The sequence below is a fragment of the Heteronotia binoei genome, chromosome 7, assembly GCF_032191835.1.
Source record: "Heteronotia binoei isolate CCM8104 ecotype False Entrance Well chromosome 7, APGP_CSIRO_Hbin_v1, whole genome shotgun sequence".
NCBI classification, from domain to species: domain Eukaryota; kingdom Metazoa; phylum Chordata; class Lepidosauria; order Squamata; family Gekkonidae; genus Heteronotia; species Heteronotia binoei.
The window spans coordinates 88,101,071-88,124,843 of record NC_083229.1 but is presented as its reverse complement, the minus strand read 5'-3'; the positions used below and the strand labels follow the sequence as shown (position 1 = coordinate 88,124,843).

At 42.0% G+C, this 23,773-nt stretch overlaps 1 protein-coding gene across 1 annotated transcript in view; it reads left to right on the top strand.

Moving 5' to 3' along the window:
• The window catches only part of PIEZO2 (piezo type mechanosensitive ion channel component 2), a 399,620-nt gene that overhangs the window by 282,937 nt on the left and 92,910 nt on the right, over positions 1 to 23,773 (top strand). Inside the window, exons 18-22 of the mRNA XM_060244021.1 lie at positions 4,042 to 4,083; positions 15,265 to 15,470; positions 16,371 to 16,531; positions 19,619 to 19,795; positions 21,172 to 21,297. Of these exons, the coding sequence (XP_060100004.1) occupies positions 4,042 to 4,083; positions 15,265 to 15,470; positions 16,371 to 16,531; positions 19,619 to 19,795; positions 21,172 to 21,297 (712 nt within the window). The remainder of the gene's footprint in view (positions 1 to 4,041; positions 4,084 to 15,264; positions 15,471 to 16,370; positions 16,532 to 19,618; positions 19,796 to 21,171; positions 21,298 to 23,773) is intronic.

Below are 23,773 nucleotides of genomic sequence, written 5' to 3'. Positions count from 1 at the left end.
ACATTTCATAATGATTGGAGTTTACCATATTGTATAGGCATACAAAATGTAACCAATAATCCTTGCTTACTTTTTCATCAAAGGATTTTTAACTACATTTTGTATCTCCATATCCCTTATTTTTCAAATTTAATTCTGTTCTTCATAGTCTCTGTGTAGTCACATATTTGGGGTCTGTACATTTGAGAACTGCAGAGCTTTAGATTAGAAACTGGCATTCAGATGTCCTCCTTTTTGCCTCATTATACTTGCCACAAAGGGAGAGATGAATTTCTTCCTGTTTTGTTCTCTTCCAACTGTCATACTATTAGCATTTCATTCCAGATCTCTGTTGAGGAAGTGACCTTGCACAGTTTTTCTTATCTCCTTACCTTTAGCCTTTAAATTTTGTTTATTTTGCTTTGGTTATCCACTTAAGGTAAAATCGTGTATCTTTAAGCAATGATACAGTTGTAGGGTAAGTTCCCTATCTGTCACAAACATTATTAGGGGTGTGCATTCGGCTACATCCGGCTACATCTGAGTTGAAAAAATATCCCAAAAATATCTTTCCAGCTATTCTTTCAAGCAGATATAGATTAGGGCTGAATTTCAGCTATCTGAAATGGCCAAGCCTGAAAGCTCCTGAAAATATTCAGGATTTTTCAGAACCACTGAATAGTTGAAGTTAAAGGTAAGAAATTCTTACACAAATCTTCTCACATTGGGGCAGTGTGGAATGTTAAGTCTTTTCAGATTGGCAGATAAAAGACACCATGTCCTTTTTTTGTGCCTCCTCCAATCTGGTCATCAAACATAGTAGTTTTAAATTCTATGTTCCATTGCTATCCTAAGAGGAGCTTTTCAGTATAAGATGAAGATTCTGTGAATTTAGGGGGGAGGTGTTTGTGAGTTTCCTGCATTGTGCAGGGAGTTGGACTAGATGACCCTAGAGGCCCCTTCCAATTCTATGATTCTATGAAAGAGTTTGGACTAGTACCCAATCCTATACATATTTTACTAGTTTAACTAACAAGTGCCATTAATTTTAATTAAAACATAAATCTTGTTCTTGCACTTATTTTGTTTTTACTTATGGTGATTGCTATCATACCATATCACTGTTTACACAAACAGAAGAAGCACCCTGTTGGAGCAGAACAATTTATCACTGTTTTGCCAGAGGCAAGGGGTTTTAAATAAATTTTGGGTGCTCAAAGAAGCTCACAAGAGCAAGGTTATCTTGGCAGAACAAATATATTTTATTTACAGAAATGAAACTGTCCACATTATGCACAAAGATAGCTGTCCCTTCCAGCCCTCTTAATTGTTGGAGGCTTCCGACAACAGTCGTTACTCCTCTGCATGCAATTCCACAGCACCTGGTAGTCATGCTTCATCATACTACCTTGGGGTTAAGGCGTTCAGCTGGAACTCCTTTTATTAGGAAACTGAATGACTTGGAGGAAATAATCCTGCAGCTGCTTATAGGTATGGAACCAGCTGCCTATATATAGGGTTGCCAAGTCCAATTCCAGAAATATCTGGGGACTTTGGGGGTGGAGCCAGGAGACTTTGGGGGTGGAGCCAGGAGACATTGGGGTGGAGCTAGGAGCAAGGGTGTGACAAGCACAATTGAACTCCAAAGGGAGTTCTGTCCATCACAATTAAAGGGACCACACAGTAGTCCAATGATATGGTATTGTTTCTGAATGCTCCTCCTTGCACAGAAAAAGGGACTTTCTGCAAACACAATACCAGCAGCCCAGGGAGAAGAGACTGAAACCCTCCAGTCCAGATTTTTTTTTGTGTAAAGAACCCCCTCCACTTTTTGTCTAGGCTATCATCCCCCAACTGCTATCATGCACTTGTTCTCTGAGGTGGTACAGCCCTCCCCACAAAGCACCTGAGGACTCTACCACCACCCCACACACTGGGTCAGGGGTGGCCAAACTTGTTTAATGCAAGAGCCACATATAATAAACATCAGATGTTTGGGAGCTGCAAGCCATGAACGGCAGATGTCTGAGAGCTGCAAGACAAGGAAGGGATACAAATAGATGGAGGGGGAGGGAGGTGGAAAGAAAGTAACTTTAGTTTTAATGAGGCTGTGGGGGCTTCGAGAATCACACAATATGTGACACAGTTTGGCCACCCCTGCACTGGGTCAACCCAAGGAAGGCCACTCACCAGCTGCTTAAGGTCCTCCTGAAGGCGGGCCAGCCGGCTGCTGCTCGAACTCATAGCGGGTGGTCTTGGCCGCCACCACCACCCGAGAGGGGCGGAACCCCCCGCCGGCGGCTTTCGAGGGGAGCTCGGAGGAAGCATCCGCGCTGAGGTGCCGTGGCTTCCTCAGCAGCAGCTCTCCCTGCGCCACCCTCCACTCCCTGTTCAAATCCTCGGGGCAGTGCCAGCAGCATCATCACCATCAACGGCGCTTCACCTTAATGTCCAAGCTTACTCTCCTCGCCTCCGCCGGGCGGTGAAGCGCAGTTGATGGTGATGCTGCTGCTGGCGCCGCCCCGAGGATTTGAACAGGGAGCGGAGGGCGGCGCAGGGAGAGCCGCCACTGAGGAAGCCAGGGAGGCAGGTCATAGCCCCGGGGGCTTCGGAACATCCTGCGGGTGCCGCCGCCGCCACAGACCGAGGCCAGACAGCCGCGAGCCGGCTGGCCCGCCTTCCCTCAGCCTGCTCCTCAACTGCACGGCACGCGCTCTCGAATGGAGCCACTGCGCATGCGCCCCCCCCCGCGCCCCCCATTCCACTTCAGAGGCGGAGCGGGCGATGCTGCTGCACCGCCGCCGCCCCCTCCCCGCCCCATCCCAGCTGCTCCTCCGAGATGGGCCCAGCCTGAGCCCATCTCGGAGGAGCAGCCATGGTGAAGCGGAGAAGGGGCGGCTCGCCACGCTCCTTCGCGCCGTTTCTTCCCCCGCTTCCGTTTCTTTGGGGAGCGGGGGAAGAGGCTGGAAAACCTGGGGTCCCCCGCTAGGGCGGGAGGATTGGGACCCCTACCTATATACCTTATCTCCTCGTCTGAAGAAGTATGCCTGCATACGAAAGCTTACGTTCTGAATAAAACTTTGTTGGTCTTAAAGGTGCAACTTGACTTCTCCTATACTCAAAGTCAGACTACGGTTACCTGACCACCATTAGCACTACAATCACCATTCTATTTCTCATAGGAGCTCTAGAAGAGCCATGACAGGGGTACAGAGGCCAACATGTCTCTCTGCTACTCCTCCCCCAGCAACTGCCATTGTGGTGTATTATCCTTCAGCATTCAGCTGTTATAGAGAATTTATTTTATTTTATTTATTAATTCAATTTATATCCCGCCCTCCCCACCGAGGCGGGCTCAGGGCAGCTTACAACATAAAATTCAAACAATAAGGTTAATAAATATTAAATACATTGAATAATTTACAACAGTTAAAACAATAAAACAAAAACGATCTAACAGTGTGGTGCTATTCTACTCTTCCTTCGCAGTTTTTAGGTACCAGTCAGTTATATGCCAACCGGAAGAGGACTGTCTTACAGGCCTTGTGGAACTGCCCAAGATTCTACAAGGCCCTCACCTCTTCCGGTAGTTGGTTCCACCAGCAGGGGGCTGAAATTGAAAAGGCCGTATCCCTGGTTGACTTCAGATAGGCCTCCTTTGGCCCGGGGATTACTAGCAGGTTTTGAGAATCAGATCTAAGCACTCTCTGGGGAACATAATTATTGATGGACCTACTTTAGATGAATCTTTGTAACCCTTTGTAAAAACCATATATGGTAGAGACTCTCAAGCACTATTTCCTTTGCTAGTAAATTTCACACATGAATGATATATGTGAAGAAGTATACCTATATGCTTCCAAGTTCTTTTAACTGCATGATTTGTAATATTTTACTAATCTTACTGTTTCAATCTGATGTGAAAATATGTGCCTTTTGTGGTAAGATACCTTTATCTATTCATTCCTGATTAACATTCTACTCTTACCTCTTTCTCTTTCTCTAACCAATTTTCATGCTGCCATCACATGTATTCTTGTGCTTTCATCTCTCTCATCAAAGCCACGCCAAAGTCAATGGTCGTGTTTATCTAATAATAAATAGGTGGGTATTTTAATGTTTCCTTTACTTTTTTTTTTACAAAAATATACTTTTTATTTGCATGATTCATTTTCACTGTAAAATAAAAATACCATTCTAAGCACTGAGAAGACAATGTTATCCAACTATGTATATCCTTCAAATGTACAAAAAGTATTTATTAGTTAATACAACATTATTTGAAGTTTGAGAGGTACTCCTCTGAAAAGCTACAAAGTTAACCAGTTCATTTGAAGTTACATACAATTCATTAAATGCCAAGCCACTTCTTGTGTTTGGCTGGACATAGAAAATCCAGTTAACTGAGGAAACTACATATTATGAATCCTACATATTAAATGTAACTTGTTCATACACATGCACTTGTTTACCTCCGTCAATTGGCATAATTTGAATAGGCAAAATTCTAAGTATGCCTTGTGGCTAGAGGTACCTTGAAAATGTTGACAATTTATTTTGTGCTGTGTTCTGAGAAAGAAACCATACATTCTACTTATTTTCAAATTTCTCATCATGCCCTCTATCAAATCACTTATGCAGAGTTCTCATAGAATGTGCAAGGTTTAATGGGCCTCTTGAAAAGCCAAGATCTTATTTATTTCTCATTACAACAAATGATTATCCCAACTGTATGAGGATTAATAATTGAAGCATTATTTGAGAGGATATACATTGTTTTTCTGATTAGAAGGAAATCTCCCACAATGGATCTGAGAAGTTTTTCTTTAATACTTAGCTGATTTGTACAATGTTCTGTACTTCCTCCACATGTTAGAATAGATTTCTGAAGCTCTTAATGAAATGGCATGTATCTTTATATATTCCTTATATATCTGACACCTCTCCAGTCCTATTAAGGCTAAGAACTGGAGCACTGTTTAGAGCAGGGGTGCCGAACACATTTGTTATGCGGGCGAGATCTGACATAAATGAAACCTTGTTGGGGTGGGCCATGTCAGGTAGGGCCAAGCCATGTTGAACCAGGCCATATGTGTACCTATTTAAGATTAGGTAGCAGAGATATAAACTTTATAAAGGACACAGACAAACACAATTAAAGATTTAAAAAAAACAAAACTTAAAACATGTATGTATTTATTTATTTTTCATATTTATATCCCGCCCTCCCCGCCAAAGCAGGCTCAGGGTGGCAAACAACATTAAATGTCAACAATAAAACAATAAAACCATAAAGCAGTAAAAATAACTACAACAATATCAAATAAAATTAAACAATGTGCAATTTAAAATTATTAATACAATTTTAAAACAGCAGTTTTGGTGCTAAGTTCCATACCATGATGTTGAGCAACTATGTACTTTTGTTGAAGGCCATTTGAAATGTTGTTTTGCAGGCCTTGCGGAATTGGGCAAGATCCCGCAAGGCTCTAACATCATCTGGGAGTTGGTTCCACCAGTGGGGGGCCACAATAGAGAAGGCTCGTTCTCTGGAAGCCTTCAATCTCACCTCACTTGGCCCGGGGATTTTTAATAGGTTTTGTGATCCAGATCTAAGTACCCTCTGGGGAATATATGGGGAGAGACGGTCCCTAAGGTAGACAGGTCCTTGGCCATATAGGGCTTTAAACGTAATAACCAGCACCTTGTAGCGAATCCAGAACACTATTGGCAGCCAATGCAGTCTCTGCAGCCCCAGCTGTACATGATCCCAAATAGAGAGACCCAGTAGCAGCCTGGATGCATCATTCTGCACCAGCTGCAGCTTCCGGATTCGAGACATGGGCAGCCCCATGTAGAGGGCATTACAGTAGTCTAGTCTCGAGGTGACCGTTGCATGAATCACTGTTGCTAAGTCGCTGCGCTCTAGGAAGGGTGCCAACTGTTGTGCCCGCCTAAGATGGAAAAAGGCGGATCTCGCAGTGGCTGCTACCTGGGCCTCCATAGCCAATGTGGGCCCCAGTAGCATCCCCAAGCTCTTGACTTTAGGCGCCGATATCAGTGGTGCCCCATCAAAGGCTGGTAGAGGGATTTCCCTTCCCAGGCCACCGTGACTCAGACAGAGGACTTCTGTCTTCAATGGATTCAGCTTCAGACGACTTAGCCTGAGCCACTCTGCCACAGCTTGTAACTCCAGGGCCAATTTTTCTGGGACAGAGGCAGGCCGGCCATCCATCAGCAGATAAAGCTGGGTGTCATCTGTGTACTGATGGCAACCCAGCCCAAATCTCCTGACAATCTGGGCAAGGGGGCACATATAGATATTAAACAGCATTGGGGAAAGCACCGTCCCTGAGGCACCCCACAATTAAGCGGATGCCTCTGGGACGATCGTCCCCCGATTGCCACCCTTTGTCCCCGATCACAGATAAAGGAGGAAAGCCATTGTAAAGCCAACCCCTGAATCCCCACATCGGCAAGGGGGTGAACCAGCAACTGATGGTCGACCATGTCGAACGCCGCCAATAGGTCCAACAGCAACAGTACTGCTGACCCGCCTCGATCCAGTTGTCACTGGAGATCATCTACTAAGGCGACCAGAACCGTCTCCGTCCCATGGCCCAGGCGAAAGCCAGACTGGTGCGGGTCTAGGATGGAAACATCCTCCAGAAAGCTCTGCAACTGTAGCGCTACTGCCCTCTCAATAATTTTACCCAAAAAGGGTAAATTTGAGACTGGCCAATAGTGTGCCAATTCGGCCGGGTCTAATGTTGGTTTTTTCAAGAGGGGATGGACTATCGCCTCTTTAAGAGGTGTTGGGAAAAGTCCATCCAAGAGGGACCTATTTACGATATCCCGTACAGAATATTGACGCTCCATCCGGCAAGCTTTAATCAGCCAGGATGGGCAAGGGTCCACATCACATGTTGTTGGGCGTACAGTTGCGAGGATTCTGTCAACTTCCTCCAAGCTGGGTGTTGTAAAGCTGTCTAAAGCCGATCCCGAAAACAGGCATGGAGCCGTGAGTTCACTTACTATTTCAATTCTGGCAGGGAGGTCGCAGCGGAGCAACGAGACTTTATCCATGAAAAATATTGCAAAAGCCTCACAGCCTATTTCCAATTCCTTGTAGTTTGGTCTGCCTTGTGGCAGAGTTGTAAGAGTCCGAATAATACTAAATAATTGTGCCGGGCATGAATTTGCGGATGCAATCTTGGCCGCAAAGTTAACTTTCTTTGTGGCCTTGACTGCCATCTCATAGGATCTCATATACTCTCTATAAGATGCTCTGGTTGCTTTGTCATGAGTCCGTCGCCATTGCCTCTCTAGTCGTCTGAGCCTCCGTTTCATCGATCGCAAATCCGCGTTATACCACGGTGCCATCTTTTCATGGGGATGCATCATCACCACCCTCATATCTTCCCCTCCCCAGGAGTACTGGAATCCCCAGGCCGGTCATCCCCCACTGGTCTCCACAATCACCTCCAACCAATGTCAGATGACCTGTAATAATCCTATTCTAGTTCTGTCTCTGTCACCACTGTCCTTGCTAACTAAGAGCCCTTCCCGCAGTCACTTAATCAACCCTGCCAATTTAACCTCCCCTAAATGGCTGATTAATTCTAAAACCCTTAATGTAGTTCATTAATCAATTAGCTAGTAATTATCCCTTAAGCTAGTTAAGTTCTGAAACCTCTTTACTTCCAATTTGTACTCCTAACTCAATCAGCCAATAAATCAATTTCCTAATAGCTAATTAATTCGGTGTTAATAAATTATACCCAGAATTGATTCCCCCAGATAAATGTATCCCCCAATTTTATTCATCCCACATCAATCAGCCACTAATAAATTAGGTTCCGTTAAATTTAGCAGCTAAACCATAAAAATAGATAATAAATAGCTCGTTATCAGCAATAAGGCAATAGTGTTGAATAGTGCTTATAACTGAAGTGCTACAGCATATGCTTGTGTGCAGTCTATATATAAACCCTTCTTCAGAGCTGGGCTGGGTCCGTTCTACTAATCAGCAGCCCCAGTGAGTATGAAGTGGAGAGAGATCCCCTCCGTGCTCCCCAGGCGCTGAGGTCCCCTTGGCAGGAGCACACACCGCAGCTCCAAATCAAGCCCCATCCAAGCCATCCCCGTGCAAGAGCCACGGCTACCTCCAGGCGACGCCTCAGGAGCCACCAGCCACCAGGCGACGCCAATCCACGCTGACATAAGCCAATGCTGCGGCGGATTCGTCATGGGGCTAACGGCCAGGTTCAGATGTATCAGGTGTACCTGGAGAAAAATCGCTGCCGAGACAGAAAGGGTCCAAGACACGCCAGACATGGCTCAGTCACGCTGGGGGAGCAAGCCGGGGTGGCTGCAAGATCGAGGATGGTTCCTCGTCGGCTGAAGGGGGATTGAAAGCCCCTCCCAACCACCATGAGCACTCCACCGTTGTGGCTAATGCCGTCGGCTCTGCCACTCGCAACTCCACTCCTCCTCGCTCGGCTCCCCGCCACTCACAGTTCCACTCCTCCTTAAAATGTTAGCTTAAAATGTTAGCACTCGTTGGTCTTAAAGGTGCTTTCTTTGTATTTCTTCAATGGGATCCAGTGAACTGGATAAAGGAAGCTATGGATCTTTCCTTCCTTCCCCAGGGGATGGCAGAGAAAGGAGCCTCAGCTGGTAGAAACAAGACAAGCTTGGCTCCGTAGCTCAGCAGTGCAATTGAAAGAGCCTGGTAAAGCACGCTTTGCCTCCCCGCCTTCGTCACCATGGGAGGAGCCTCAGCCAATGGAGAAAATATGGGCATTGCTCTGTAGCTCCTGTGTGATTGAGCAAGCCTTGCAAAGCAAGCTGTGATGCAGAAGGAAGCGAGAGAGAGAGAAGGAAGCAGATGACAGCCAGTTGCTCGGGGGCCTGATAGGAGCCCCCCCGAGGGCCTGATTCAGCCCCTGGGCTGCATGTTTGACACCCCTGGTTTAGAGAAATTTCAATTTCTTATTTGGGATGTAAGCTCTAAGATCATGCTTTCCCCCTATTCCTAAAATTTTCCCTATTCTGTACGAAAGAAGTAAGTCTTTCCCATGTATATCAGAAGGCCTCTAATACTGTCCCAAAATGCAGCTATCCTAAGATTGCTTTTGAAAATGAACAAGTTAAAGTTGTAACTGAAATATATCCTAGCTCTAGCAACAAATTATGTAACAATAGCCCATTTTATTTATTAATATTAATTTCATTTATATCCTATGTTTTTCCTAGGATTGCCAGGTCCAATTCAAGAGTTATCTGGGAACTTTGGGGTTGAACCAAGGAGCAAGAGGGTGACAAGCATAATTAAACTCCAAAGGGAGTTCTGGCCATCGCATTTAAAGGGCCTGCACACCTTTTAAATGCCCTCCCTTTACTGGAAATAATGAAGGATTGGGCACCTTCTTTTGTGGCTCACAGAACTGGACCTCCTGGTCCAATTTTGAAACTTGGAGGGTGTTTTGAGGAGAGGTATGCTGGTTCTCTGGATGGTATGCTGGAAATTTGGTGCCTCTACCTCAAAAAACAGCCTCCCCAGAGCCCCAGATACCCATGGATAAATTCTCCATTATGCCCTATGAGAATCGGTCTCCATAGGGAATAATGGAATGCCCAGCAGAGACTTCCCTCCCCCCCCCTCCCACTTTCTGATGACCCTGAAGCAGGGGAAGGGCCTCCAAACCAGGGGATCCCCTGCTTCCAACTGGGGATTAGGCAAAGCAAGAAAAACACCACCACCAAATGTTGCAATATAAGTGCAAAACACTCTTTTACTCAACCACTTTATCATTGTAATTCTTAAATGTCCTTCAAAGCAAGTAAGCAGTCCTTACTAGAAACTCAGACTTTAAATGTTGCCAGGTATGAAAATTTGCTGTCTTCTACTAAGGACTGTTTACTTGCTTTGAAGGACATTTAAGAATTACAGTGATAAAGTGGTTGAGTAAAAGAGTGTTTTGCACTTATATTGCAGCATTTGGTGTGCAGTGTTTTTCTTGCTTTGCCTAAACTCCACACCACAAATTTCCTTATTTACCTCAACTGTGTATTGGCAACTCTAATTTTTCCATCATTGCACTTGAAGTAGCATGTACAGAATTCCCAAAATATCTCCCATTGATACCTACTTAGCTTCAGCAATGTAAATGCTATGCACATTTCAACAATATTCTGGGATCTCTTTGCTCCCATATAGCTGAGAGCCTGTTTGGTGTAGTGTTTAAGTGTGTGAACTCTTACCTGGGGGAACCGGGTTTGATTCCTGTCTCCTCCACTTATACCTGCTGATGTGACCTTGGGTCAGCCACAAGTTCTCTCAGATTTGTCTTTCTGGGTATCTGTTGTGGGGAGGGGAAAGGAATTGAGATTGTAAAGCACTCTTTCTTTGGGTAGTGAAGGGTGTGGTATAAATCCAATCTCCTCCTCCTCCTCCTCTCCTCTCCTCCTCCCACAGGCTTATCCCAACCCAGCTACACATTTCCCCTTATCCTAGAGAGGATGTGGATCCTGAACTATTTCATTTCTGCAATCTCAAAAGTTAGCACATATTGCAGTCCTAACTGTCTGTGCCAAAAATTATGTGCTGGTATTTGCACGCACTTCTCAATAGCTTGTCATACATTCAATATTATAAAAGTTCTGATGTTTTGGTTACAGTGATTCAAAGACTATCCCCATTCACCAGGATTGGCACAAACAGCACATTGGACTTCACGTTGTTTCTGCAAGCACATTCTGTCTTGCCTCCTCTGCATTACCAGAGTTACTTGCAAGACCATACAAATGAAATCCCTCCAGTTCACTCCTTGGAGGTACAAACTCCTAAACAGCGATACAAGCCTTCAGGTGGGACCTGAGGATATCCTGGAATTACAGCTCATTTCCAAACTACAGAGATCAGTTTCCTTGGAAAAAATGGGTGCTTTGGAGGGTCGACTCAATGGCATTGTACCCTAGTGAAGTCCCTGTCCTTTCCGGGCTCCATTCACAAATCTCCTGGAGTTTCCCAACCTGAATCTGGCAGCCCTACCCCCCAACATCTTCCAGGGACCAGGGGGACCTGACACCCTACTCCTAAAATATCTACTGTATTAGCCTGTTTTCCTGAAAGCAGGGCTTTGAGAACTGTTCAGTGTCCTGGGAGAGGACTCTTCCAGACTCATGTTCTGGAAATTCAAACACTATCTGACTCAAAACAGTTTAAAGATTTTCTTCTCCATTCTCCTCTGGCTCTTCTAGCATTTAGCCGGGCATGAATGACTATTTAACTGCTTTGCTCATACACCAAACAGGCAAAAAGGACATTGGTGGCTTACAGAAAAGGGCAGGACCTTTGCCCAAGCTCTTCCACTTTCCACTCTTTCATTCAAAGATGGATTTACATTCAAACTAAGAAAACTACAGTTTAGGGCCTCAGATTAGGAGGGGTTTATAATTACCCCCCTTCAGTTACTTGAAAATTACCATTTGGGGGATAATACAGGACCTCTTAAACTTAACATAGTTTAGGACCTTGCTATCATTGGTTGCTTAGATCCTGGTCTGTGTTAACAACTTCTGTTTTGTCCTACACTCTGCAAACAAGCAGTGTCCTCAGGTCTAGATAGAAAAGCTTGGGTGCATCAAAAGGAGCTGGCACACAAGCTTGCACCTAGTGGATCAGTTGATCAACAAGGTAGTTTTCCCAAGCCTCAACCTAAATAGGATGGGAAGTAAACAGGCTCAGGTGCCCTACTGAGTGGTATTGAGCTCTTGCAGCTAAGCTATGTTGGTGCCAGGATCCGGCGAAGTGCATGGCTCTGGGATGGAGTTGTGCACAGCCAGTATGGCAGTTCACCTCCTTTGGACCACATCAACCTGGACCTTTTGTTGCTACTATTCCTGGGTGAGAGAGAGGATGGATCCTGGGGCGTTATGGGCTCAGGGTTCCAGACCCACTCAGTGGAGGCCTTGTGGCTATTTCAGGTACCAGCAGCAAGGTTTCACTTACAGGTTCTGATAGGGTGGCCTCTGACACATCATCTGCTGGTGCCTCTGCCATGTCAGGGCCTTATTGATCCTCCTGGTCCTTTTCAGCTGGTGGCTTTGGTTCCTCAGGCTCTTCCCCTGAAAACTCTTAGTCTGAATCTCTGGGCTGGTTGGAGGGGGTCATGAAAAGTCTTAACAACATGTAACTAGTCAGGATATAACAGAAGAAAACTATACAGAGAAAAATGGATCTAATTTTGAAATAATCTTTAAAATAGTATCATTGTAGCACTTCAGAGCTTTAGGTATAAATAATAAATATTTAAAAAATCAAAACTAAAGTGTCACTTTACTCAGTAGTTTGAATTAGGAGGCAGTGGGAAGTCAACTTTCAAATCTTCCTTGATGCATTGCATGTACATCATTAGCATCCAGTTTACAGGACACAAAACCCCTTCTTATTATTGCCCCACTACAGAGGTAATGCAGGTGGCCAAAAGGGAGGACAAAATACTTTTCTTGGGGCTTTAGCATGATGAACATTTGAGATGTGGGGAAATAGTATTAACGAGTGATCTAAAAGAAGCTCAAAGAAATGGGGCTGCCAGCTCCAGGTTGGGAAATACCTAGAGTTTTGTGGAGTGGGGCCTGAGGGGGACAGGGTTTGGGGTGGCGATGGACTTCAATGAGGTATAGTGCCATGGAGTCCACCTTTCAAAGAGGCCATTTTCTCCAGGTTGTAATAGCAGGAGATCTCTAGCCACCACCTGGAGGTTGGCAACCCTACTGTACTGAGCTAAGTATGCAGCAAGCTGGAAGGAACATGTCCATTTCTGTTTGAGAGCAGAAATCTTGATCACATTGTTAGAGATTTTTTTCTCCTCTTGAAAATCATTGTCACAGGTATTTACCTTGTAAAAGTACATTTTAGCTATTTGAATTTGCTATTTGAAATTTTCAGTCTGCAAAAGGTGTAGTTAAAGTTGTCTCAAATATAAAAATTCAGTTATGTGCCAGTGCTTCATAATATAAATGAGATGTATTGGCCAAATGTTAGCATTAATTATAATTAATCCCTGAATATGTTTTCATGCATTACCCACTTGTTTGTCTGCTCCTGGACATGCTTACTTCTGATGTTGTACTTACTATCATAAGCAATCCTTGATCTAGAAAATATTGTGGCCTCGAGCCTTGCACTTCATCATCCATACAGAACTGAACAAAACAAATGTGAAGAAACATGTTTGCCAAACGAGTCTATCTTAAGACACTTATCTAGAACTTCATATTTTAGACCAAACTTTCTTTTAGAAGAATAACATCATCTTGATTGGAATACCTGCATATTGTTGTGTATCAGAGATTCTTACTGATCTTACTTACTTACTGATCTTACTTATCATCTGTACAGCAACAGTATTCATTACTAAAAGTTTAAAGTTTTGGCTGAACAGTTAAAGGTTTGGCTGAGTTTCATGTAACACTGAAAACTGACAATAAGGTTTTCCTAAGGGAAGAAGGTTAATCTGGTATTGTAGTAAAATTGTATTTTTGGAATGCATCTCCAGGACACTTGATAGTTTGCTAATATGAGTTCAACATTTTCTCCATTAAAATAAAGAGCTTGCACCTTTTTAAAGTCATCAGTATAAACTTTATCATAGAATTTTTGAAAACCTATCTGGTGCTTTGTTTAGACATAATGCTGAACCATGGCTTGGAGCTAGAACAGTGAATCTAGAAGAAGCTTCAGGCTCTTTCATACACTTTTCCCTCTTGACATGCTGCAAGCTGATTAGTTATTTCATGATTTGTTGTAAATCATAGCAGGGGTGTCAAACTCATGAAAGCCAGATCTGACATAAATGAGACCTTGTTGGGATGGGCCATGTTGGGCCAGGCCATGTGTGTACCTATTTCAGATTAGGTAGCAGAGATATAAACTTTATAAAGGACACAGACAAACACAATTAAAGATTTAAAAAAAACATAAAAGCTTAAAACATTAGCACTTGTTGGTCTTAAAGGTGCTTTCTATATATTTCTCCCATGGGATCCAGGGAACTGGGCAAAGGAAGCTTTGGCTCTTTCCTTCCATCTTCAGGAGACCAGGAGGGAGAGAAGTCTCAGCCAATAGAAGAAGGAGAGGCTTGGCTCAGTAGCTCTGCTGTGCAATTGAGAGAGCCTGGCAAAGCAAGCTCTGCCTCCTCTCCTTCCTCCTCAAGGAAGAAGTCTCAGGCAATGGAGAAAATAGAGTTTTTGCTCTGTAGCTCCTATACAATTGACCAAGCCTGGCAAAGCAAAGCAAGCTGTGATGCAGAAGGAAGCAAGAGAGAGGGAGAAGGAAGCAGATGACAGCTAGTTGCTCAGCAGCCTGATAGGAGCCCTCTGGGGGCCTGATTAGGCTTCTGGGCCACATGTCTGACACCTCTGCCATAATGTGTTGTTGCAACCAAACTAGTAACTATAATTTGTGCTTACACAAGTGAGCCCAAAGATTCTTCTAAACTCATTCTCAAAGCACCAAACAATAGCACTGAGGAGAACTAAATGTTTTGTACTGAATTCAGTTTCTTGCGTTTACTTATGGATATGGAATTAAACAATAAACACCTGTGGATGTAGCACACTGGCTTCGGCTTTATAAAAGATGAAAATATATTCAGAGTATGAATTGTGTTAACTGTTTAAGAGAATTCACCTGCATAATACAAGAGTGATTAAAAGTTCTTCTGGAACCATAGTATATACTTTCCATCTTAATAGAAGCACTCTCTTAGTGCTAGGATGGCATGCTCCTGGCATCAGAAGGCTTCCACAGATGGATTAAGAGTATGCTAGTGAGTTATATAGCATGATGTCTTATCTCTGTTCTTCTTTTATAACTCCTCTGTTTTCATTTCCCTTTTTCTTTCTGTTTCAATTACTTTGAGCAGCATCAAGAAAAAATTACCAATCCGCCAAAATGAGTAAGTCCCCATGTGAAGTCATGAAATGCTTGCTGTTCTAACATGTCATTTCATGCTTCTACATCTTAAACTCTGACAATTTTTTCCTCTGTGGGGGAAATGTCAAGTTTAGGTGGCAATATCACTTATTGCTATCAAATAACTAGCATCCAAGTGAAAAATAATTGCTAATATGGCGTGATCCAGTATAGTGTTTTCATTGTATAAATAGTATTAGATTCATTTATCCATGTACTCCTTGTTTGTTTGATATGAGAAAATTGTTTATGGATTTGTAATTGATCAGCTTATTGACATATCTGTTTTATCTTATCAATAGGCTGGTGCACCAAGAGAGCCTGCCTGATTTAACAATGATGAATTTAGATGCCAGCATTGAAAAGGAAGAGGATAGAATGTTGCCAGAGCAGGAAGAAAAAGGAATGGAAGAAGAGAGAGAGAAGGAAGAGGATGAAGGCAAGAGTGAAAAAGCAGAAGAAGAAGATGATGACGACGATGATGAATCAGAGACAGAAGAAATATCAGGTAACTGTGGAAAAATTATTTATTTAGTTATTGTTTAGTGTATTGTTGGTTGAAGGCTTCTTCTGTAGGATAAATGGTTGCATAGTCCTTCAAATTTCATCTGGAAACTTTTTGGGCAAAATCCCTATGGTAGAATTAGCTGACATGCATAATGCCTATGTCACTTCCAGGTCATATTAAAGTCACGTAGGCATGTTGCTTATGTCAGCTCTTCCTTCCTCATGGGGGGGGGGATATAATTCCACCCCTCTGGCCAGCTGATCCATGGTGAAAAGATGGCAGCAGGGGGCACTCAGTGGAGGGTCTGGCATTCCTGTCTCAGTTATCTTTTGCTCTGTTATCACCTGCAGCCCACTCAGAACAAACAGTAGTCCCCCAGCAACCACACAAACCACACAAACTCAGACTCTCAGCAACTTTCCCCAACTGTTTAGAAAGCCAAACACACCCTTGCAGCAGCACTCCTTGCTGCTTTCTCTGAGAATTCTAGTGTGCTCCCCAAAGCTCAAGTGTGTCAAATTATGTTCTGTGTTTCAAGTAGTTCTTACGAGGTACAAGCCCCACTTCAACCATCATCACACTGTGTAATGATGATGGTAGGCATTTTGTTAGTTATTAATGCAGAATAACAAATTAATAAACAAAAAAATGTAACAACTGTTTCATATTGATGATTTTTAAAATTTCGTGGGATGATATGGTGAAGCTAATTGTTATGTTCACTGTTCAGCTATGAAATCTGTATTATAATTAGGAATAAACATTTTAGCTGAAGAAATTAAACTTACGGGATTTATAAATAGTTTCAGTTGGTTTCTTCTTTCTGCATGACAATAAGTATAGCCATGTTTGTAAAGACTGCAGAAATGCTTCACCATCTATGTTGGTTCGTCTTTGCAGATTTAAAGAACAAGTGGCATTTGGTGATTGATCGCCTTACAGTGCTTTTCTTGAAATTCCTGGAATACTTTCATAAACTGCAAGTCTTCATCTGGTGGCTTTTGGAGCTACATATTATCAAAATTGTTTCATCATACATTATATGGGTCACAATAAAAGAGGTAAGTAAATAGCAGGTATCCCAAACTGTTTCTTAATTCCTGATTTGGAGTAAAATATCTAAAGCTTAGGCCAGGTGATCAACCCACTTTAATTAATACATCTAAGGAATTCAAGAAGGGCCTGGCGTGACTTTGTCCATGGGGTCGCAAAAAGTCAAACTCGACTGTGCGACTCAACAACAACAAAAAAGGAATTCTGTGGTAAGTTTGAGTTTGAAGTGTTTCCCTATATTCCTTAAAAGAAAGGTGTCATTGCTGACATATAAAATTAAATCATGGATGCTTTGGAAAAAATAATAATTTGGATTTTGAAATTGAAAATGGAACATTTGAGTTTCCAGAATAACTTTTTGGCATGAAGTACAAAATTTATCTCTAAAATGAGTACATATAGCCAAAAATCTGACCATTCATTTGGAGTTCAAAATATGAATTTTGCATTTCAGAATTTGAAATATAGGTTTTCACATTTATTAAAATGCAAAGTTAGCTTCAGCTGTGACATATCCTAACACCATATATATCCCAAACTAGCCTTTTTAAATATCTATCTATATCTATAGATAGATAGTTAGATATACATCTTGCACTTTTAATATACAGTTTGCTAGGAGGCTACCCAAGTAATCTTATTGATTTAGTGCATGATAGCAGAAATCTACCTGTTCCTTCTTGACTAAAATTCTGTTTTATGCTCTGATCATGTTCGATTTAAACTTACAATCCTCTTTTCTCTTGCTTATTTTTGTTATACCACCATACTTTCACCTTATGTCACTGTTGAAATATTTTATCACTCTTATCCTTGTGCAGCCTTGTAAAAATTACTCACTGTAAAAAGCCTCTTAAACGTCACCTTATCTCTCTTCTCTTAAATCCCCATTATATTGCTTCCTTTGATCTTTTCCTCACCTCTACCCACTTCAGTGCTCAAAACTCTTGCTTCCTCGAACAGTCCATCTGTTTTTCTTTTATATCCCCCTCATGCGCATAGGATCCTTTAAAAACCTTCTGAAAAAATATATTTTTCATGAAGCCTTTGATTTAACTCCTTAGTTCTCATTCCTTCTTGAAAATAAGCCTAAATGAGCCTTTTGGTCACAGTTGCCTTTGCTTCTCCACTTCCCATCTCTTCCTTTGTCATCTTTCCCACTGTTGATATTTGGATTGTAAATATCTTATAGAAGAAATTTAAAAAAACTTATGTCAGTCTGCAAAGTGTCATATGCATTGATGGTATAATAATAATTATAGTATCCTGATACTTAATAGGCACAGGTTCCTTGCTTGCAGGAAAAACAATCTGCACAATGAAACCAGTTATAACTACAGTTTAGAGTTCTTGCAGAAAAAAATTACTTAATATTGTACCAAAATGGTAACAGCACTCCATGCATGCATGGAATTTTTTTAAAAATAGAATTTTAATAGAAGAAGAGCTGGAGCCAAAAAGAGAGCAGGAGGGAAAGCAGAGCTGAACTTGGGGATGCAAAGATGAGTGAGGAGAAGCAGAGCCAGCATAAGAGAAAGTAGAGACTGATTCAGTGGGAAAAGGATTGGAGACTTTTTGCTAGTTCCATCTTCTACTGAGAGACCTCTGATCCATCTTCTAAGCAGGGCTCTTTTTCCAGCAGGAGCTCCTCTGCAAATTAGGCCACGCCCCACTGATATAGCCAATCCTCCTGGAGCTTACAGTAGGCCCTGTACTAAGAGCCCCTAAGCTCTTAGAGGATTGGCTACATCAGGGGGGGCATGGCCTAATATGCAGAGGAGCTCCTGCTAGAAAAGGAGCCCTATTCCTAAGTGATTACTGTGGGGATTCCTTTGGAGAAGCAAGGCCTGTGCAGGAGGGGAAGCAGAGACCAGCAGGAGAATAGGATTTCCATTCTTTTTGAATCCTTGTACGTCCCCTCCCCCTGTAATGTAATAATGCAAAAAAAAAAAAAATGGTTTTCTCTACATACACTAAGTGCTTGCCAAAGGTGTATGAATCATAACAAATTAAAATCTAATAGAACATTGTCTCCTGAGCTCTCTGTCAGTGGTTCTTTACTCCAACAATATATTCAGAATTAAATTGGTTGTCTTCTGTACAAGTTACACTGGCTGTGCTCCATAAAGAATAACCTGTTATTTTTCACTCCTGTGTATTTCTGCTGTAGTAAACTATTGCTTCTTGAGAGATTCCCCTCTGCTCCAATTATATTATAAATAGTTAAATGGTCAATACATTTCCTGATTCTAATTCCAAAGCAGATTTCCCACTCCAGTTACATGTATACCTACTTTTTAAAAATACAGTGGCTTGGATCCTACCTAGAATTTCTGTATGTGCAAGAAGAAGATATTGGATTTATATCCACCCTCTACTCTGAATCTCAGAGTATTAGAGCAGTCACAATCACCTTTACCTTCCCCCTCCCTCCACAACAGACACCCTGTGAGGTGGGTGGGCCAAAGAGAGCTCTTACAGCAGCTGCCCTTTCAAGGAGAACTCCTACGAAAGTTATGGCTGACCCAAGGCCATTCCAGCAGGTACAAGTGGGGAATCAAACCCAGTTCTCTCCGATAAGAGTTCACACACTTAACCACTACACCAAACTAGCTCTCTGGGAGTGATTTTCACTGATTTCCCTTTCCTGTAGCAGTCAAAAATGCTCTCCCCTCAGAATGTTCCTTGAGGAAGGATCAGGAGGGAAAACTGACAAAAAACCTTGTGTCTGAAGAAATGTAGATGGGATCCAAGCCATGGCAGTGTCATCCTACGCAGTTTAAATGCATTGTGTAATTACTATAATATTAATTTTGGGCACTGTTGGGGATCTTGTGTGAGATATGGCTGTAAGGACTAATTTTGCTGTTCATTTTCCTCTCAGCTGCTATGCACTATTAAATCTATGTACATCTGTTATTGTGAACCTATTCATTTTTAAAAGTATTAAACTTATTTCATGATATTCTTAGAGTGTGGTCACAATGCTTTCATTTCTTTTAAGTATAATTGAAATGGTTAACTGTGAGATAGCATAATACAAGTTCACAAAAAGTTTACAGGTAATTATATTTTTCATTGCTTTGCATTTATAGGTTTCTCTACTTAACTACGTGTTTTTGATTGCCTGGGCTTTTGCTTTGCCATATTCCCAGTTCCGTCCATTGGCATCCAGTGTCTGCACTGTTTGGACCTGTGTGATTGTTGTCTGCAAAATGTTGTACCAGCTGGAAACTATTGAGCCTTATAAATACTCTTCGAACTGCACAATGGTAAGATATAATGATTAACTGGATTATGAATTTTTTAAATAAGTGATTTTACAACTGGAGGCTTTAAGGAATCCTGATAAAAGACCAGCCCCATATGTTTGGGGAATAATATGCAGTGTTAAATACTAATGGATAAGGGACTTTTAGTAGCATGAGCCTGGAAAAATGAGCGAGACTTGGAGTTGATAAGACATTCAAATAGAAACTACAGACTGCCATTTATAAACGTGGAAATGGAAGGAAAAGTGAACTCTTTGTCACAGAAGCAATGTTATATGTTATCTGTGTATGTATAGTACTGAAAGCTGAGGAATCTGTTGTATGGAGAGAAAATAATTTGGAATGAGAAAACTGAACCCAGAGGAGTTCCTGTGGAGAACTGGGAGGCTGAACAAGCATTTCCCTTCTGGCAACATAGAAAAAGTGATCTGCTGGGCAGAGAACTAGGAATGCTGATATGTGAGGTATTTGGACAGGAAAGAAGGACAGGATGATCAGTTATCTCAGGGGCATCAGTGAGATCAAAGAGGGCAAGAACAGACAAGAAGCATGTTCAGAGGAGGGGCAGAAAACAGAAACTAAATTACAGGGATAAGTTCAAGGCATCAGGAGTAAACACCAGATCTTAGTTTGAAAAGGACAAACAGAAATGAATTGTGACTATAGCTGAAGAGGCAGTGTTAGTCAAGGAAGTATTTTTTTTCCCTTGCCCTCAAGTATGAGGCAAATGGTGGCATGTGGTTATATGATGGAAAAGAAGTTGGAAAGAAAGGTTTACCTTAATGATATGGTATGCCATGTGAAGTAGCAGCAGTGGGGCAGCCATTATTCTTAAGGAAGAGGACTGAGTAAGAAAAGGGGAATACTGGCAAAAAACAGAGATTGGGTCACCTATTTTCAGTTTTATCACTGAGGTAAAGTCATTGACAAAAACTGGCAGTTGAGATTTTAGAATCAAATTGACTGAAATTATTTTTATTAAAATAAGGAATAACTTTTTTTAAAGTTATTTTCTATAAACATGTTCATTTTAATTAAAATTGTTTCATTTTTTCACTATCATTTATTTCAGGTTGAATGCTCTATGTATAAAGAAAACCACAATGATATTCTTATATACGCAACCCCCACAAGCAGAATACCAATGTTGGCTATATCATGATATTATGCTATCTATAGCTAGCTGGAACCTTTAAGCTCAGCTTTTTATAAAGAAAAGCTAGCAAGTGCCTGAAAAATACATACAAAGCCCATTCTTAATTATCATTGCCTTTGCAGGTTGTTCAGTTGATCTGCTAAACTAAACCTGCTTCTGTTCAAAATTAACATTCTCCTTGGAGAGATCTAGTTAATATTCATCATTTTTAACATTTTAGCCTGAAAACAGAACTGAGGACGAAAGAAAAATTCTGAATAACTCCACTCTCTACAAAGGCCCGATTGATCCATCTGAATGGGTTGGGTTAAGAAAGTCACCTGATTCTCTGCTTGTATACTTGAGGGTAATTACTATTTTCTTCCGCTCTCTCCTCATATTGTTTGTAACTAGGTATTTACAGTTGGATGACATGTAAATAAGACTTCTTTAGCTGATATGCTAATCTAATTCTGCCAATAATGTGCACAAATTATGTAGGGAGGGGTTAACCTCTTCCAGCTGTGTCCCCCAGGATACTTGGTGATGCCTTGGTTTAAGTCTGGCAGGTGGGTTGGTGTCACTGTAGTCTGAAAGGATTCTGTCCTGCTAACACAGGTGTTTCATTCAGGACACTTGTGGTTTCAAGGCTATGTGCCTAATGTTGATAAGACTGAGACAAAAGCTCCTTTTAAAGCAGGGGTGTCAAACTCATTTGTTATGAGGGCCAGATCTGACATAAATGAGACCTTGTTGGGCCGGGTCACATGTGTGCCTATTTAATATTAGATAGCAGAAATAGAAACTTTATAAAGGACACAGACAAACACAATTAAAGATTAAAAAAACCCAAACCCTTAAAACATGCTTAAAACATTAGCACTCATTGGTCTTAAAAGTGCTTTTTTTGTATTTCTCCCATGTGATCCAGAAAACTGGGCAAAGGAGGCTCCGGCTCTTTCCTGCCTTTCCCAGGGGACCAGAAAGGGGAGGAGCCTCGGCCAGTAGAAGGAAGAAAGGCTTGGCTCAGTAGCTCTGCTGTGCGATTGTGATAGCCTGGCAAAGCAAGCTCTCCTTCCCTCTTTCCTGCCTTTCCCAGGGGACCAGGAAGAGGAGGAGCCTCAGCCAATTGAGAAAATGGAGGTTTTGCTCTGTAGCTCCTGTGCAATTGAGCAAACATTGCAAAGCAGGCTGTTAAAAATGTACTCAGCACAAAACTGATGAGGTCTGATGAACACTCCCTCATCATGTAAGTTTTGCCTTCAGTTTATTCTGAAGGCCCATTCTAACCATGCTGCACATTTGAAAACTAGTTACACAGAAGGAAGCAAGAGAGAGGGAAAAGGAAGCAGATGACAGCCAGTTGCCCGGGGGGCTGATAGGACTCCGCTGGGGGCCTGATCCGGCCCCCGGGCCAGATGTTTGACACTCCTGTTTTAAAGTGTACTCCATGGCAGTGTTGGCAAGAAAGGAGCGACACTTTTCTGCCACCAGTGTGTTTGCACAGGTTAGGCCAGTGGAGTTTTCCAGGTGGTCAGAGGTCTGTTGTTTGGTCTGCATATTGGTTCCCCTGCTTTCTCACTTCTACATGAAGCCAGTAGGTGAGGTCATCCAGAGTTCTGGGCTGTCACCCGTATTTGGATGAAACAGCTCTAGCTTGGCCTTGCAGCAAATCCCAGGGACTTTTTGGAAACCTTGAACTGGTATCTGGAGGCCATTTTAGAATGATGTGGACTAATAAACTGAATCTTAATCCCAACAAGACTCAAGTGCTACAGGGGTGATGAACTCATTTGTTATGAGGTCTGACCTGAAATTTAAGGTGTCACCCATTCTGCATGGGGTTGCTCTCCTCTTGAAGGAACAGGTCCATAATCTGGGGGTGTTCTTGGACCCAGGCCTGCTTCTGGATAAGCAGGTGACAATTGTGGCCAGGAATGCGTTTCACCAGCCTTGCCTTGTTAGGCAGCTGTGACCTTTCCTGGGCAGGAAAGATCTGGCCACTGTAGTTTGTGTCCTGGTTACATGCAGATTATATTGCTGAAATGCACTGTATGTTGGGTTGCTCTTGAAAAATGTTCAGAAACTTCAGTTGGTTCAGGATGCTGCAGCCAAGATGTTGACTGGAGTGGATCATAGGAAACATATTCCAGTCTTTCCCTATCTACACTGTCTTCCAGTTTGTTTCCAGTCACAATTCAAGGTGCTGGTGCTGACCTTTAGAGTCCTAAATGGTTTTGGACCAACATGCCTGATGGACTGCCTACTTCAGGGATGATGAACTCATTTGTTATGAGGTCCAGATCTACAAAAATGGGACTTTGTCCAACCAGGCTGTGTGTGTCATAAAATGTAATTCCTGATAGAGGAGATATAAACTTTATAAAAGACACAGACAAACACAGTTAAAGATTATTCATTTTAAAACTTAAAATGCAAGGGATTTCATTAAATAAAAATACATAAACTATAAATAATATGATATTATGATTACTGTTGTTGAACAGAAGCAGAACTGGAAACAGCCCTCAGGATAAGCTTCTTTATTTCTATTGGCATAATGCAAACAGAGCAAGGTAATCCAGTTGTAAGAGACAGTACTTTTAAATGCAGACAGTAGGCAATATGCAAGCTTTCCCTTTAATATTTTAATGTCAATCTAGTACTTTTGTTCAACAATGAGAAAATATCAAATAAATGGAGTTTAACCCTTGTTTGAAGACCATTTCCTTATGCTTAATTTGCAATGTGTCATGAGAGTTGTAAATTGATTTATATCATACAGTACAGTAGATTAGCATATTTAGCAGCACATTGTAAATTATAATATGATTGACTTTGAT